At 33.7% G+C, this 17,840-nt stretch overlaps 2 protein-coding genes and 1 pseudogene across 3 annotated transcripts; 1 reads left to right on the forward strand and 2 right to left on the reverse strand.

Moving 5' to 3' along the window:
• Positions 1-1,502: 1,502 nt before the first annotated feature.
• AAK6 (P-loop containing nucleoside triphosphate hydrolases superfamily protein) lies at positions 1,503-4,284 on the forward strand. Its single transcript, XM_085709535.1, has 4 exons — positions 1,503-1,652; positions 3,044-3,294; positions 3,600-3,745; positions 3,842-4,284. Exons 2-4 carry the CDS (start codon positions 3,094-3,096, stop codon positions 4,026-4,028), a joined length of 534 nt encoding a protein of 177 aa, XP_085565661.1. The 5' UTR covers positions 1,503-1,652; positions 3,044-3,093; the 3' UTR covers positions 4,029-4,284.
• Positions 4,285-6,334: 2,050 nt separating this feature from the next.
• Positions 6,335-11,848, reverse strand: LOC146924556 (protein DETOXIFICATION 41-like; annotated as a pseudogene). The gene is made up of 8 exons (XR_015010194.1): positions 11,489-11,848; positions 7,521-8,065; positions 7,336-7,422; positions 7,212-7,266; positions 6,891-7,129; positions 6,679-6,796; positions 6,504-6,590; positions 6,335-6,409 (listed from the first exon to the last, which is right to left on the reverse strand). The product of XR_015010194.1 is annotated as a protein DETOXIFICATION 41-like (transcript).
• Positions 11,849-13,193: 1,345 nt separating this feature from the next.
• On the reverse strand, positions 13,194-15,844 carry LOC146924557 (F-box protein At4g22280-like). The gene is made up of 3 exons (XM_085709536.1): positions 15,677-15,844; positions 13,801-14,723; positions 13,194-13,663 (listed from the first exon to the last, which is right to left on the reverse strand). The coding sequence occupies exons 2-3, from the start codon at positions 14,707-14,709 to the stop codon at positions 13,364-13,366; spliced, it is 1,209 nt and encodes a 402-aa protein (XP_085565662.1). The 5' UTR covers positions 14,710-14,723; positions 15,677-15,844; the 3' UTR covers positions 13,194-13,363.
• Between the last annotated feature and the right edge of the window lie 1,996 nt (positions 15,845-17,840).

A 17,840-nucleotide genomic window follows, 5' to 3' on the forward strand; every position in this document is an offset into this window, starting at 1 on the left:
CTAGCAAGGCTATGTGTGACCTTACTATCACTTTCAAATATAATAACTTGAGGAATAGACATAGAGTGAGGTATTTGCAGTGCCTTTAGTATTCCATGAGCTTCGGCTTCTTTAACCATGACTTTACTTGCTCACCAATTTGTGCGGGCGAACCAACATTACTTGAGGGGGTTTCAACCATTTGTGTTTTGCGGCATGTTGAGGTTGATTAGGGGCAATCTGTTGTAATAATAGCCAATCGTGCAAATAGTCTTTTGCCGTCAAGAGGACGTTGGCTGCAGTAATCAACTTATTCTCCCACAGTTTGGTGTTTCTACACCTCCAAAGGCTCCATATCACCATCGCAACAAGCACAGTTTTTTCTGCATCAAAATTCTGACAGATTTGAAATAATAATAATATTAGCAAAATTCCAGGCTGTTTAACAGATTGCTGGTATTTCTGCACTTAAATGCAACAGATTCCAAGTGTTCCTCGCGTGAGCACATGTAAAAAGACAATGGACCAAATCCTCCTCGTCAGTATCCCATAGAACGCAGACTGCGTGAGTTCTCGATAATCTTCTGCATACATAGCCTATAACCTTCCTTAACAGCATATGATCCATCGTACGTAGTGCTACAAAAATTTTGGTCCTGGATGATGTGATTGAAGAGAGGAATGGCAAGTATGGCTTGTGCATCTGCAGTGTCGAAAAGGTTATAACCAGACTCAGCATTCCATGGCAGTCTATCTGTAGTCATAATACTGCTTACTGTCAACTTACATGTTTGGCTTCTTAAATCACCAAACTACCAAATTATCACTCCTAGGGATGAAAAAAATGTAGAATTAAATGCTAACGTGTAAATTTTGTACTTGTGTTTGGCCCTTTACTCCTTTATTTCGGTTCGAATACAAATAATGGGATTGTGTTGCTCAAAACATGCAAAACTTCAGATAAAAATTAGGGGCTTCAGAGCAACTATTCTCACTTATTTATTCTTCATGTAAATTCATTATTCAATTTTTTTTTCTTCTAACAATGGATAATATATTCATTTACTCTTCCTCTGATGTAGTAAGTAATAATGAAAAAAATATATTCCCCTCTCTAGTTATAGCAAAAAAAACATCTTGTAGGAGTTAAATAATTTATTTTTATTTATTTACATATAGATAATTTAGTTTGTCAAATTTACAAAAAAATAATAATAATAATTCAATTTCATAAATTAAATAATCACCTCATAGCAAAGTTTCTTCTTGTAAATAATATCAATTAATTCTATCAAAAAAAAAAAAATATCAATTAACTTATTTATGGGTGCATATCCATTTTAGTCCTTCACAAATTTGACCAATTAAATCCCGACAAAAATAAAACCCAATTCACTCTTTGACATTTTTATAATGGAGACAATAAAAAGACTAATTTATCTTCGATAAGAAAGTATCAAAGACGATTATAAGTTTTATTTTTGTCAGAATTGGTCCGTTAAAAAATGGTTAAAAAATTGTGAGGGTACCCACCAAAAAATAGTAGTGTCTTAGTGTGTGTTGCACTAGATTTTATTTTGTTTGGTCTCTCTTCTCTCTCTTCAGCAGCACTGCTCGCCCACAGTCACCGCCGTATTTCAAGCTTCCGCCGTCTTCATCATCTCCATCTACTGGTATGCTCTCTTCTTCCCTTTTACCTTTTCAATTTTCCCCCAATTTTTGCTCTTAACCAAAACCCTAGATTTATGAATAAACCCTAATCTGTTAATTTTTTTTATTTGCTTTTCAATTCATGCAATTGGGTATTGAAATAGTTAATTGATTAGTTGCATTACGTTGTTGGTATGTCCAATTTTTAATTTCCCTCTAAACCCTATATACAGCTTAGTTGAATTGAAGCCCTGTTCTTATGTTTCTATCACAAAGAGGATATTTTTCTATAAAGACAGTTTTTTTCTACACTTTTTCAAAATTGTTGTATATAGTTATACTATTTTTAGTATAGAATAGTAGGAACATTGCCTAGTGTTATCCATTGCCTCGGTGCTTCTGTACTTCACAAATTGACCATGAAGGTTGTCGAAAAATCTGCCACGGCAATTTGCCATGGTCACCATTTGACAAGATTGTATAGTATACATATATTATTTTTGGTTTAGGGTATGTGTCTTTAGGTTTGGAGGGGTTTTGATATTTGTTAATTGTTATTGATATCTTGTGGGTTAAGAGTGATTAAGGTTAACTTGTAGATGAATTTCATTTGATTAGTTTTGATAAGGCAACGGATGTGAAACTTGGTATTTAACCAAATCATTGGCTAGTCTCGTGGTTGGGCTAAATTGAGTGCTCAGGCTTGCGTAGTATTTCATTAGATAGGGATACTGACCTGAAAGAAAATCAAAGCACAACAAATGTTATAATAAGCATAGTGGAATCTAAATATCAGCTAATCTAGCGATTTTTTTCGCTTAGATTCTTTTTAGGAACTTCAGACTACACAATTTTAAGCAATGCGTTTATTTTTTTGTTTTTATTTTAAGACTGATGATATTTACACAAATTTGTGCTTAGTACGCTCATGATACACTGTTTTCTGTTATATAAACATATAAATAACTAACTACACACATTGGTCTCATCCTTACTTTTATGGTATGATTACCCAGCTACTAATAGTCTAATACTATAGCCCAAACCAAATTGAGCACAGAAACAATCTGTCAACGCCTATGAATCACCCAAATCTGTGTATTTATTTTGAATTTCCAAACAAAGTGAACAGGTTTACAGGGGAGGCTACCCTGTTTATTTTATTTTATATTTTACTTGGAAGGAATTCCAAATGTGGTTATGATAGAACATTATGGCGTAATTTGATCCATGTAGCCGACCGCACTTAGTGTGATGAGGCTTGGTTGTTGTTGTATTTTACTTACAAGGAATGTTTTCACATGTTATTACAATCTTAGCATAAGCATTTTTATTTGTTTATTTACAATGAATGATTAATACTTTTGAAAGATTTATTTGTGTCTGAAATTGAATGGATCACTTTACAATGCAGCAATCTTTGAAAAAAAAATCCATAGCTTTATCGGAAAGTGTGTCGTAGTCATGGTGAAAGACAGTATCAAGAGAAGGAAACCAAACATTTTGGTGACTGGTACACCAGGGACAGGAAAGACAACCACGTCAACTGCTCTAGCTGAAGCCACTCAGCTCAACCACATCAATATTGGAGATTTGGTCAAAGAGAAGAACTTGCATGATGGCTGGGATGATGAGCTTGATTCTTACATTCTTAATGAAGATTTGGTAAGCTACCAATTTATATACTGGAGACCGTTCTTGTATTGTTTTGTTTGGTGTTGTTAGCGATGCCTTAGGTATATAAAAATTTAAGTTCAAATTGTTAGCACATCCACTAGCCCCCAATAGTCATGTTACTCCTGTAATGTTTAGTCCTTTTGCATCCATCCTTAACCATTCCCTCATGACTCTTCAATATTTTGGCATACTATTTACTAAATGGTGAACTTTCATTTGTACCGTTGTGATAAAAGACCATTTGTTAATCTTTATATATTAGGTTTTATGTGTATATCTTTTGGTTTTTGTAGGTGTGTGATGAACTTGAGGATGTTATGGAAGAGGGAGGGAATATTGTGGACTATCATGGCTGTGATTTCTTTCCCGAGCGATGGTTTGATTGTGTGGTTGTACTTCAAACTGATAACACCATTTTGTATGACCGTCTGAGCAGAAGGTATGTCAGCACTTTTTGCTGTTGTTGAATGTTGATTTTGCAATTCTATTGTATATTTCAGGCTTTCAGCATTAACTTTCTTCATCTCTGTGACAGAGGGTACAAAGATTCAAAGCTTTCCAACAACGTCGAATGTGAAATCTTTCAAGTTTTGCTTGAGGAGGCTAAAGAAAGTTACGCGGAGGACAAAGTTGTTGCATTGAAAAGTGATACTATTGAAGACATTAGTAGAAATGTTGCAATTCTGACAGATTGGATCAGGAATTGGCCCATCCCAGTATAGGGTATTTTTGATGAAAAGTATTAGGGGTTCACGTGTCTGAATCTGTAGTATTTATGTTATATGGGGTTTGAATTAGACAACTGATAGTGTATTCGAATTGAAAAATGCTTTGTAGTACGATACGAAAGTGGACGAATGCATCACCACCGTTGCTTTATTCCACATGCGCCATGTTTTCCGGCCAGCACATTGATCTTTTATGGTTAGCATTATTTGATTGACTAATTAATATATATTGCGTGTTTCTGATGAAAAAGTTGTTGAGCCTAATAGCATTGCTGTTTACCTGGGTTTTCATTAATGAAGTGAATTGTGGTAGTCAAGGAGGGTTTAAGCATACTGGAGGGAATATACTTTTTTTTTTTTACAATCATTTTTAATATTGCATCACCTATGATTACCACACTTAACCATCTTACTAGCATTAGCTGCACTGGTTGCAATATGACACTTAAGCATACTGGAGGGAATATCCTTTTTTTTGAGGGAATATCCTTTTTTTTGGGTCAAGGCACTGTCATGCCTTTGAAACTCATTTTGCTAAAATGACACTTATTTTGGATTGGATTGAATTGACTATTATCTATGCCTCCATACACTATACTTTTATATAAAAGTAACTTTATTTTTTTTATATAAAATAAAAGGAACTCTAAAGTTAACTATCCATATCTAAAAAATTTGGTCGAATATTCTTTTGGAACAAATTCATCGTTGCTATTTTGCACCATAATTGATATGAGCTCTAAAACTATCACTTTGATATTTCTATGTATATAATTTACATTTTTTTTTGGACCATATATCCTCTTATTGCAATTACATAGATTACTTCATCGAGTCGGGTAGGATCACAATAGATGACAACTCTTTATTTCAAGAGATTTAACACTGCCACATTTTTATAGTTGAATTTTAAAAGTTCCCTTACCATAGTTTGCTTTTTAACAACACAATTCTTTTATAAATTCAAATTTATAAATTTTAAAACGTACACAATGGTTATTGAAACTAAAATTTAGATAACATGTATATTATAGGATTGAAGAATGCAAATTAAAATAAAAATAAAAATTATACATCTTATAAAAATAATAATAATATATATCAACTATATTTAAAAAAGTACTCCCTCCGTTTCAAAATGAGTGTCGCTTTAGCCAAAAAAATTGTTTTAAAATGAATGTCACTTTCAGTTTCCAATGCAATAATAACTTTTTCTTTTCAATTGTACCCTCCAATTAATACTCTGCACACTACTTCCAAAGTATTACTTTTAAAAATAATCAATAGTTAATAAGGATAATTTGGTAAAATAACCATTCTTTTTCTTTTAATCATTGTATTTCTTAATATGTGTATAAACACCTAAAACGACACTCATTTTGAAACGGAGGGAGTAATATACAACATAAATTATCAAAAAGTATTGAAAAATATCCTTTAGGAACTTGTTCCATGAGAATAGAAGAGTATTGAACAATAAATAAATGCATACGCATATGCATGATTACTCAAAAACGTACTAAAATTTGAGCCAAAGCTTAGATTGGAAAGAAGCTGCCATTGCTGATATCAGCGTTGGAGTTGAGAACTTGTGTGCATAGAACGTGTGTTGCTGAGACATCTTATGGATGCGGCTACTTTCTTAATCTTCACAAAGCTGCAAGTCATCCTGTTCTTGTTTACATGCCTGTTGGGCGGCTGGCCGAAGACATTGAGAAAATGTCTGATGAAGCAGCTGCTAACTTTGCTTTCACTCAACTCAATACTTGATCGTTCCTGATGCTTCTTCAACGGTAACTATCCTAGTTTTAAATTTATTTAACTCTTTTTTAACTAAGAGGTTCAAAGTGGATTAATTTGGTTCCTCTAAAGTGATAGGGACTGAAGGGTGCATTTTAGAAGATAAAGCGTGGAATTGAAACAAATTGATTAGAAAAATCATTATTTGCATTTTACTTTCCAATGTGTACCGTTTAGTTTAGGAGTGAAATCTCTCTAACCATGTTTTTTAGGCCACAGAATCTTAAAACTTTATCCATTTAGGTTCATATTCATAGATTCTCTGTTGATAGCTATATGGCTGAATTGATACAGTTTGTTTCCTTTATGCAGATTCCTATAGTTATGATGTTATATTTTCTGCCAAATATAGTTACTTTGGTTAAACTCATAATCCTATAAGATATACAGAACAAACCCAAAAACAATATCCCTTAAGTTCAAAAACAAGACTAATCTGCTTAAATGTTCTTCCATGCCTGGAAGGCTGCAGTAGAAAAGTTACAGTAAGAGAAATGCCTCTATACATCGGCAAAGGGTTGATCCAAGGTGTCATTTTCAGCAAACATCTTGACGCGAACAATAGTTTTTTCAACCTACAACATAAATTGGTTCACACCTCAAGTGACAAACAATTCATGTATTACATGAAACAAATAAATTCTTGTCTAGGCCAAAAGTTTTGAATACCTCTGCACCCCAATTTGTTCTAGCAGTCAGAATTATTAGTATAACAGTCTGTATGAAAACTCCAAGGATCATTCCCCACCAGATACCCTATAAAAATCACAATTAAATTCATTTTACGGCGCTAACTTTGTACATATATAAAACTAAAATCAGCAAGAGAGTTGTTTAAACTTACAGCTACTCCTAAAGAAGTTTTAAAGCCAAGAACACATCCAACAGTAAGACCAATCACATAGTAACAAACCAAGTTTACATAGCCACCAGAGCTTGCCATCCACATCCGATTGCAACCCCTGAAATTTTTCAAGGAGCAGCAAACAAAAGGAGGGATCAGATTCAGAAGTGTGGAAAAACTTAAACCGGTGGTTGTGCTTATAACTGTATTACCTGACAATATAGGTTGAATGCCATTCAGAAGGACAGAAATGGCAAGCAATGGAGTCAAGTCAGATACAGCTTCAATGACTTCAGAGTCAGAAGTGAAAAGGCGGCTCAAACCAACCCGAAGTATCAAAATAATGGCGGCGAAAATTACACTAATGAGCATACTATTTCCATTCATGACAAAGACAGAGAATTTCGCTACTCTTGGATGAGCTGCTCCTAATTCATTGCTAACTCGCACGCTGCAATCATAGAATGTACTTTTACATGTTTGTATGGAAGTTGCTTAAATTAAAAACATTGTTTTTGACAATTGTCACAAACCTTGCTGCTGCACCAAGGCCTAACATAACTTGCATAGCCCAGTTTAAGATATGGACTATCATGGTTAGATAACATGTTGGCAAATAAACAAGAAACATTATTCTAAGAGAAATTGTTAACATACCAAATGGAAATAGAATCCAGTGCCACTGTGGGATTGGGGAGCAGCCCTGATATGAGCACAAGTCCCTGATTGTACCATACCTCCAAGCTACAATAAGATACATATTATCAAAACAAACTAGTCTAAATTGTATGTATGTATGTATGTATATATTTCAGAGAGTGAAAATTAGGAAGTAGTCTTACCACAACATGAAAGCAGACGCAACTGTAAGCTTGAAGTAAGGCCTAATTCCTACGAAGGCCTTAATAGTGAAGCCGGTCCAAGTTTCCTTGCATTTTGGACTAAGGATGATGTACAAACCATTTAAAAAGACAAGAATCCACCAAGAAAAGCTGAGAGTAAGGGCTGCACCTAGAAGGCCATAGCCTAAAACATCAACGACTAGCCAGCTAAGAAGCACATGAAGAAGGAGAACTCCAACTCCCATAAATGCTAAGGGATAAACAATGTTCTGTGCTTGGAGAAATCTCTGCAAGGGACAGCTGAATGCAAATGCATAGAGTTGAGGAATAAGTCCACGAGCGAAGACTTGACCTTGCACGGCTATGCTCTCTGTCTGTCCTATGACTTTTAGAAAATCGCCGGAGAACCAATAGAGAAATGTTAGAATGACTGCGGCACCAAGATGTAAGATGACTGCTCTTTGCAAAGTGATGCACATTGCTGCATGTTTTTTGGCTCCATAAGCTTGTCCACACACAGTTTGCACTGCACTTGCCATTCCTAGCTATTTTAGGAAAATGACAAATTTGAATATATCAAAAAATCATAGCTAGGTTTAACATTAATCTTGAAGATATAACTTAGGTAAAATGCTAAATCTTGCTGTTCTCTACTATAAAATAGTACAGCTACCACCAACATTTTTCACAAGGCGTAAAAAAGCTTTCTCTTTGTAATTGGAACAACAAGATGCACGTATCTATTATCTATCTATCTATCTTTTTTTTTATTTGCCACAATTCAAGGAGGTGTGGTTAAAAAATAGGAAGTGGACAAATAAATCATGCAATTAAAACTTGCCACATGTGTCTTGAAAAATTCTTGATACTATTTTTCTAGATAAATAGCATTTTCCTATTTATTAAACAGCAGTGCTATATCAAGCGAAAATAATTTCCCGAACATATCACGAGCGTGTTCTCAATTTCTCACATGTACTAGCTTTCCCCTAAAAAATCATGGACTAGCATTCAATTTTTTGTGCAAACTAACATTCAGTTTTTGAAAGCTTTTTAAGTTATTTTTTATGTTGGATTTAATTTGCATACATCTTCAATATAACCTTTTTTACGCACGCATGCTATCAAATCATTATATATTGTCACAATTTTAGATAAGTTTCTAAAATATTTAAAAATATATCTATGTGGTGTGAATGCGTGATTTGATTGAATGCATGTATAAAAAAAATTACACCATCAATACATAAAAAATAAGGTGAACACAATGGTATTTTTGAAATCTGGTTTGGTATATACTCAACATCCAATTATTCAATGTGATGTCATAATTTTGTATTAACTTATTTAAATATAAAATAAATTTTGAATAAATTTTGCCTACGGCATACTAGTGGCCGGAGTTTGAACCCTGGACCTTGCATATTTTATGCATTGTCCATACCAACTGAGTTAAGCTCACGGACAATACTCAACTAAACTGTAAGGTACCTAAGAATTTACAAAAACTAATCCTATTTTGTTTCTTATAACTGCATTTTTATTCTTTATTAAAATAATACTCCCTCCGGTCCTAAATATAAGGAAATTTGATTTTTTAGATTCATTCAATTAATGATGTATGTGGTCCATAATATGAACCACATACATCATTAATTGAATGAACCTGAAAAGTTAAATTTGCTTATATTTAGGACCGGAGGGAGTAAAAGACATGGAGTAATAACCGCATTGGCACTCTAAACCAAAAGTCAGCATTTAAAGTCAAAAAACTTGTCTCTATTGCCATTCTTGAACATTTCATTTGTCAAAAAAACAAAAAAAATCTTGAACATTTCGTGAAATATATGTCGCAAGACTAAAGCATTTCCCTTTATTAAATTAGACCCCAAATTTGTCCGTCAACACCTCATCGTTTATTACGCCACATAATCTTATGAGGAGTGCTATATAGCACGAGGCTTTTGTCGTGCAAAACACACGAAGGCATGCTTGATTTATAAACACACTATTTATAGGCTTGTTTTAATTATTATTTTAATATTAAAGAGAAAGGCAAATAAAAAATGCTCCAAAATTGATCCTCATAATCATGGCAGCATGTGATTCTGGTACCACCGTCAACCGCATGCATCCCACTATTTTTTTTGCATCCCACTGTTGTTGCTGTCATTTTTGGTCATATAAAGAATGAAATTGTTTCATCTAAGCAAGAGAAAGATCAGAGCGATGAAGCACAACAAAGGTGAGAGGTTGGAAGTACCATTGTAGAAAGTGCATGGCTAGCTAAGTTAATTACGTGAACAGTTATAAAAGGAGGTCTCAATATTGATTGAAAATATAAAAGGATGATCTGAAGATGAAAACCCAACGTAGAAATAGAGAGAAACCCTTATATATGGAGGTTGTTACCACATTCGTGTGTGTGGCACGAAAATATTTGTCGTGTCATTTAGCATTTTTCTAATCTTATTTGTGCTAGCTATGTCGCATATACTCCAATGTGGCACCTCACAAATTCCCTCATAGAATCATCCTTTCCATTTCTTCTTACATACATGCAACACACACATGTGAGATTTTATTATTTAACCATATAATCATGTAACGTATTTTATATTGGTGATCAATAAATTCCTTCTTATAAGCATTTTTATGGAAATTGACATACATCATCTTATTATTATTTGTTTAGTAAAATAAATTTCCATTATTAGTTATCAAATTCTAAACGTTTAAGTTTTATTATTCTACTCACTCTCTCTCTCTATTATCCTTTGGTATGTTCTCACAAGCCACAACCATCATACTCACAGTTTTACCTTCCAAGAACAAAGATTTTGCCATCTTCTTTCTAGGTTTGAATCAAAATATTCATATTATACTGCTATGTTTTAATGGGTTGTTAATCACTTTGAACATTTGTTTTGTTTTAACAAGAAATATTTCATTAAATTGTTGATTTTTTTTTTTCAAGTAACATGACATGTCCAAAAGTTTTGTTAAAAAAAAAAAATGACACGTCCAAAATCAAAAAGTTAGCAAGAAGATGAGAGTCCGCAACACTGTCGATATCATTTTTTACGCATACATACAAATTATGGTACATTTTTCCTCTTAGTAAACAATAGTTCCCTTTTTGAGTTACAAGTCTAGAAAATAGACACAACCGATGTGGAGTTGTGGACAGACCCAATCATTTATTTTGATCTGCAATTTTCGCTTCAATTTTAAAATTTATATTATATTCTTACCAATCATATTATTTGTTTACATTTTGACACATTGTTATTTGATATATCATTGATGTATAATTTTCTATTTTGATTATTTATATATGTATCTTTTGGGCTCTATGTCTCTTTACTTTTTATCTGAATTGTTAATTAGGTCATTATTTTGTTTAAGTATTTATATATGTATCTTTTGGGCTCTATATATTTCTCTTTTCATTTTATCCGAATTGTTATTTAGGTTATTATTTTTTGTTCTTATACGGTGGATTAACATTATTATCAATTGAAGTATGAATAAAATTCTTATCATAAAATCATTTATCATTTATATACAAATACATTATCAAACTTTGCCAAAGGAAATGAGATGATTTGCTTTTGCAGAAGACACTGTATAAATATGCCCATGTTTATTTATACATTTGCATTACAAGAATTTGGAGAGCGTTATAATTGTTTTTTTTCTTCTTCTCAACTCAACAAAATAACTCATCTTTTATTTCGGTATTCATCTCCATATCTTCTTTTTCTGGACAATTTACACTAAGTTAATGGCTATATATTCTCTGAATTTTTTACAAACTAAACATTCAAGATATCCGTGCAACGCGCATCCGTGTAACGCACGGGCTTTATCTAGTAATATAATAATAATGAATTTTTTTTTTCAAGTCATTAACAACTCTACTTTGAACCGAGGCTAAACTATATACTGTAGTATGAGAATCATACCATAATGCCATAAGCAAGACCTTGAATTCCAACACTGGCTATGGATGCTCCAGCAAGCTTTAGAGATCCTAAATGTCCACAAAATATCATGGTGACAAAGCTTAGCATAAAATTGCAAAGGTAGAAAATAATGGAAGCACCAGAGAGAATCCATAGGAGCCATGACTCCCAAGCAACAAGTTTAAGCCACCATTTCAATCCAATAGGCCTATGCTTCAAGAGTTCTTCAACAGCATCTGAAGACAAATTTGCAATGTTTGTGTGAGAGTGTGAGTCAAGCTCAAGGACGGATCCACCATAAGGCATGGTGTGGAAGATGAAAATGGAAAACAAAATATGGAAAAAAAATGTATCAGCATTTCCATATCAAGCATGATCACGTTTTTTATAAAGGAGCATGATGACATTTGATCTTGTCATAAATTAGAATATGACAGTTGACTGTCCAGCTAAATTGATGGCACAACATGATTACGAAAAATTCTGATGTACCATTGACTATTTTCATTTTAATAAGGGGTATTTCTGTCTTTTAAGATGTTTAATAAGGAAATTTTATTTTGAAAATTCACTTTTGTTTCATTAAACTCATTAATTATTTCCTTTTTTGTCTTCTTAACAAGTGTCCTAAAAGCACTCGTTAGCATGACCCTCTTTCTATCATTCGGTTGATTGTGTTGTCTTTCAACAATTTTGGGGACTTTCCTATATGACTTTTATCACTTTTCTCATTTATAGACATCGCTTCATATTCTTCACTACATGTATTGGAGCATTCACAAGTGAATATTCTTTTTGTTGGTACCAACTTCTGGCATTTCTTAGGGGTTCAAAAGAGATTTAGATAAAAGAAAAAAGAAAATTGTTAAGGATTAGATTCAAATGATTAATGAGATTCACCAAAGGACAAATCGTTCGGGAGAATCGAGTTCGATTTCTAGGTGGAACAATTCTTTATCAGACTATACTTACCTCACAAGTCACAAGTACCTCACAAGTCACGAGTCGCGGTCGAACTCCGAATTACCAATACCCTTTTCCTTAAGAGTCAACACCAATTTTAATTTTTTTTGCGAATTGCCCTATAATCTTAGGTATTGCCTATTTGACATAATGGTGAGGCCAAGAGAGAAAGTCAATGTCCGTCACTTGGACAAAAGTCTTTCAGTAAGCATATATAATGACTAGAACTATTTTTTGTTTGAAAAAACTTAGCGGCGAAACACACACTAGTGACCAGAACTATTTTTTCTGCATCCAGTATATTAACCTTAGCATTGTTCAAATTAAACTATAAATGTGAAACCCCTATCTAGAGCATATGATTACATGTTAAAGTGTTTGTTGAGATGTAAACAATCATAACTGCACATAATAAGGTCCCTTCAGAAAGAGTTCATTAAACAGACTGCATAATCATAATGCAGAAAATACACCAAGTGGCACTAATATTGCAAAATTGATACAACCACATATGTTGGTGTTCTGAAAAATTAGTTTGCTACAATAAAGGTGACCTTAGCACCATTGCAGACATGTCTATAATGTGTCAAAAAAACAGTTTGACATTCTTTGAGCTCTAGTCAAATCTGTGTAGAATACCACTTCAGCCTTCTCCACTAGGATAGTTTTGGTATTCATTGTGGTCACACTAACAACTAATCAATCCATAGTGCTTAACAAATAAGAAATCCACAATAACCCATTCACAAACAAATTTATGCAACCTTCATATGTGTAATACTAGTTGTGTTGCTAAACATTCTTCCATATCTAACAAGTTGAAACAAGTGCATAACCTTTCACACTACTTGGCTAATGTAATTATGTTCCTTTACTACTGACAACAAACAAAACCAATTATAAAAATCTTGCTTAAGAAGTTGACTGCGTTTTTCGCCATGAGCAATCAACGATTTCAACATCAGCCAAAGGAGAATTTTGAATCAAAAAGTCCACTATTCCATCAGGTATGGGTGCAGATGGTTCCAATCCAGCTTTAAATGATTTTCGTAACTTAGCACCTTCTTTCCGTGGCCTGATATTCTGTACCTTGATATCAATCAGCAACTTGCGAAATCCATATGCAAGTGGTTTCTTCTTCACTTTCAATAACTTCAAGTTACCTAAGGAAGGGAGCTTCATGTTCAATATATTAGAATTTAAGGAGAGAACCTACGCAACAAGGGATGAGAGTGGATCAGTCTTACGCAAGTCAATTGATTTTGTGGAAAAACATAGAAATGAGAGAAAAAAAAACATCTTAAAAAGAAAGTAACAATAAAGCCTCAAAATCTGCCAATTTATGGTACCTGAAGAGTACTTGCAGTGACTGTCAATGATTTTAGATCAGTAAGACCTAACAACCAGCTGAGTAGAATCAAAGAAGGGTGCATATCCATATGGAAGATTTCTACATCAATATCTACATGCTTAACACAAGAAAGACCGCTCCCAAAGATTTTCTTATACGATTTACCAGTAAATCCAAACGTACAAAGACTTGGAGTACAAAGCTCAATTTCATAAAAATCATAGGAGTGACTACGCACAGTAAAATTGACAAGTGTTGCACTGGATATGCAGAGGGTTAGCGTGTCCCTCACAGCACAACTGGAAATTCGCAAACTGTTCAGCCTGTTAAAAGCGGAAAATGGCTCAGCGCGTCCATTCTCGTCAGCACAAAAGGCGAAATTCCCCAGATACAAGCTGGTTAAGGAAGGCAAGTTGAGAGATTTTGGAAACAACGTTTGTTCTCCAAAATAAAGCTCAAGATGGGTTAAAGTCTGACATGAAAAAACACTAGGTGGAATTTGTGCAATGTGACACCCAACATAGAGTCCTAATCGCTGGATATTGTGTGAAATAGCATAATTCACAACGCTTTTGATTATGCGAGGCTGATTATGTTTGAAATCGAGAGAGTTCAGTGCGAGAGAGGAATCACGAAGAGTTAAAACCCTATGCACGAATTTGTTGAATATCTGTATAGTTCGAAAGTCTGAAGAATCCAATATAAGAGCAGGAAGACGTTTCCATAAATCCCTCCATCTTAAGGACAGAATTGAAGTTGTAACTGCCTGTTTAGCGTTCAAAAAGGAGAGTATGTGAAGGATAACACAGTCAGGTAAGTCGCTGAGTCTGTCTTCATTTTCACTTTCGTTCAGCTTAACTCTCTTGGTCGCTGGCTGAATCATTATCTCATCCACTGAATTAGACATTCAGACTATAATCCCTAATAACCAATCATAAAAAGAAGGGTCATAATTTTTTCATAAGAATATAGCGAATTTTGATTTTACATTTTACTCCTTAAAAAACAAAACAGAATGTGTTCATCTTTTCAAAAAATTTGGTTTCGTTTATGGTCCCTAGCAAACACAATTTTGATCATATAATATGGACATAGAAGAGCTGGATACAATATATAGACATCACTTGAACACATATTGAACATAAAAAAGTTATAATATTGACATTAATATGAAAATAAAATGTCCATTAGGGACCAAATCCGAAATGAATTTTTTAAGGAGGATATCGCGTTATATTTTTGGCTAAATTGCATTTTTGGCCCCCAACTTTCAATAACCAATGATTTTAACCCCTAAACATTTAAAGTAACACTTAACCCCCCAATTTGCCCATTTTGCAAAGGTGACGTTCCTTTTAATTTTAACTAAGTCAACACGTACACCAAATTTAATGAGTCGGATGCCACATATGTTTTATTATTTGGCTAAATTTCATTTCCCCCTCCAACTTAAACAAACCTGCGATTTTGGCCCCTAACACCGATGTTGACCTAGTCAAAATCAAGGGGACGTCACTTTTGCAAAATAAGCTAAAGTTGGGGAGCCAATAGTGCAATTTTGAAAGTTTAGAGGCCAAAATCACTGGTATGTGAAAGCTGGGGATCAAAAGTGCAATTTAGCCTATATTTTTTTCCCACTATCTAAAATCAAAATTCGCAATATTACAAATATACGGTAACAAGAAAGGAATTATGTTGTGCAATCGAATTAATTGAGGAATTCTAAGGCAAGTTACAGAAACTGAACAAAAACGTAATGAATTAGCTGAAATAGAGAGATATAATGCACGAAACCTAGACAGTGAAATCAGGAATGATAATTGGGGGAAAACGAAGTTTGAATAGGAAAGATAAAACGAAAATTAAGAAAATACCTCGCGAGTGCAAAAAAACATCTGATTTGGAAGCAGAGAGCAACAAACAGATCAAAAAATGACGAAGGAACAGGCACACGTCTTCTAGAAAAAATGGTTAAATAATTTTTTAGCCTTTTTTTTATGGCGCAACGCAATAACAAATATAAGTTGTTTTTTTTTCAAAGGATGTTTCACGTGTTTTTATGCATTAAAGAAAAGGGAAAAATACACTCACCTCCCTTAAACTTTGTGTATATGTTACTAACCTCCCCTCTATTTTCTCACTTGAAAAAGACCTCCCCTGCCGTTAACAGCAGTTTAGATTCCGTTAAAAACTTGAAAAAGTTGATTTCACATCTTTCCTCACTCTTTTTCTTTCCCGTGAACACCAGTCCAAAATTTATACCTAGCTATTCAGTTCCCTCAAAAGAAATAACACTAACATCTCTCTTCAACTATGGAAGAATCACACAACACACAATACTGGGTATCTTTAATTCTCAACTTTTTTGTTCTCTATAGCTGTGTTTTTCTATATTGTGTTATTGGGATCAAAAGGAAGAATCACACAACACACAATACTGGGTATCTTTAATTCTCAACTTTTTTGTTCTCTATAGCTGTGTTTTTCTATATTGTGTTATTGGGATCAAAAGGAAGAATCACACAACACACAATACTGGGTATCTTTAATTCTCAACTTTTTTGTTCTCTATAGCTGTGTTTTTCTATATTGTGTTATTGGGATCAAAAAAATGTGGTGATGTTCATGATTGGTTTGGTCAAAACAAAAACCAAATAAACAGGACGGTGATGATTTTTTATGCAACTTGTTCACATGGAAATAAGATTATACAGGTTTCTTGCGGAGTTTTTCATCAATTGAAAGCGGCTTCAACAATAGATTTGAAGTAAGAGACAAAAAAAAAAGTAAGAATTGAAAGCAGAGATACTCAATCGTTTGGTAAAGAAAGATTGCCATGATCAATAAAACAGTACAATTTTAATTTCTAACTGAGTAGTAACAGTGTTAGATGAAAAGGGATGAGATATATATTTTGAAAGACTTCGAGGGAGGTTAGTGTCTATTATAAAACTAGAGGGGGTGTTTGTGTCATTAAAAGAGACCTTAGGGGAGGTCAGTGTAATTTCCCCTAAAGAAAACTAGCAACAGACCCGTGCTAAGCACGGGGCCCGTGCTCCGCACGGGCTATTCCTTAAATCGTGATTTATGCGTCACAACGAAGTTACAATATTATTTACATTGAGAAATAAGAAAAAAAATTAATGATTAAGATGAAAATAATAATAAAATCATTGAAATAGTTGTTATTAAATATTATAAAGTGGTAGACTAAAAATATGTGAAAATATTATAAATCATAAAATCACAATAATGATAGCGGGACGTTAATAAGCCCCGTGATTTTTATATATCATTGAAAAATATTTGTAATTTTTTTAGCATTTTTTTGTATGAATTTATAAACAATAAATATGTATATCGTGCAAGATTGTTATATCAAATTCTAATTAGTATATTATAATTACTCTCACTATTATTTAGAATATACAATTAGGCATGGCAATGAGGCGGGTGGGGACAAGTTTTATCTTCCCCGTTCTCATACCCTACTACCATATACTTACCCGCTACCCTACCTATATCCAATAGGGATAAGAAATCGAATCTCATCTCCGTCTCCAACGGGTTCGGGTATCCCCACCTCATCCCCGCAATGGATAATATTCTTTTAATAAAATAGAGGTATTTTCTACCTCACACACAATGTTGCAATGCATTATCTTGCAAAGAAATGACGACGATAGTCGATAGATCATGGCTATGGTGATGCAGAATAGAGAGAACTATGAGAAGTGAGTGTCATCAGATAGACTGAGACTCTGATTGTGTGACTGAAATGATTTATGGTTTGAGTTTGTTTTTATATAAAAGGGGGAAATAAAATGATTTTCTACATTCATGACAAGTTTGGGTATGAGTTCAGGGTGGGTATACCTATATCCCTGTTACTCATCCCGTACCCGTATTTTGAAATCGGGGAAAACTCAAACCGAGTCAAAGCGGGGAAAAACCCGTCAAATTGAGTTTGGTTCGGATGAGTACTCGCGGGTATGAGTTTTGTTGCCATGCCTAGATACAATACATAAAAAAAAAATC

The sequence above is a fragment of the Medicago sativa genome, chromosome 5 (assembly GCF_051527215.1).
Source record: "Medicago sativa cultivar Bolivia chromosome 5, Bolivia_mono, whole genome shotgun sequence".
Lineage (NCBI taxonomy): Eukaryota > Viridiplantae > Streptophyta > Magnoliopsida > Fabales > Fabaceae > Medicago > Medicago sativa.

Coding starts and splice junctions, on each gene's coding strand:
- AAK6 (XM_085709535.1), top strand. CDS start 3,094: ATGGTGAAAGACAGTATCAAGAGAAGGAAACCAAACATTTTGGTGACT. Junction 3,295..3,599: donor ACATTCTTAATGAAGATTTG/GTAAGCTACCAA, acceptor TGGTTTTTGTAG/GTGTGTGATGAACTTGAGGA. Junction 3,746..3,841: donor TATGACCGTCTGAGCAGAAG/GTATGTCAGCAC, acceptor TCTCTGTGACAG/AGGGTACAAAGATTCAAAGC.
- LOC146924557 (XM_085709536.1), bottom strand. CDS start 14,709: ATGTCTAATTCAGTGGATGAGATAATGATTCAGCCAGCGACCAAGAGA. Junction 13,664..13,800: donor TCACTGCAAGTACTCTTCAG/GTACCATAAATT, acceptor CTTGTTGCGTAG/GTTCTCTCCTTAAATTCTAA.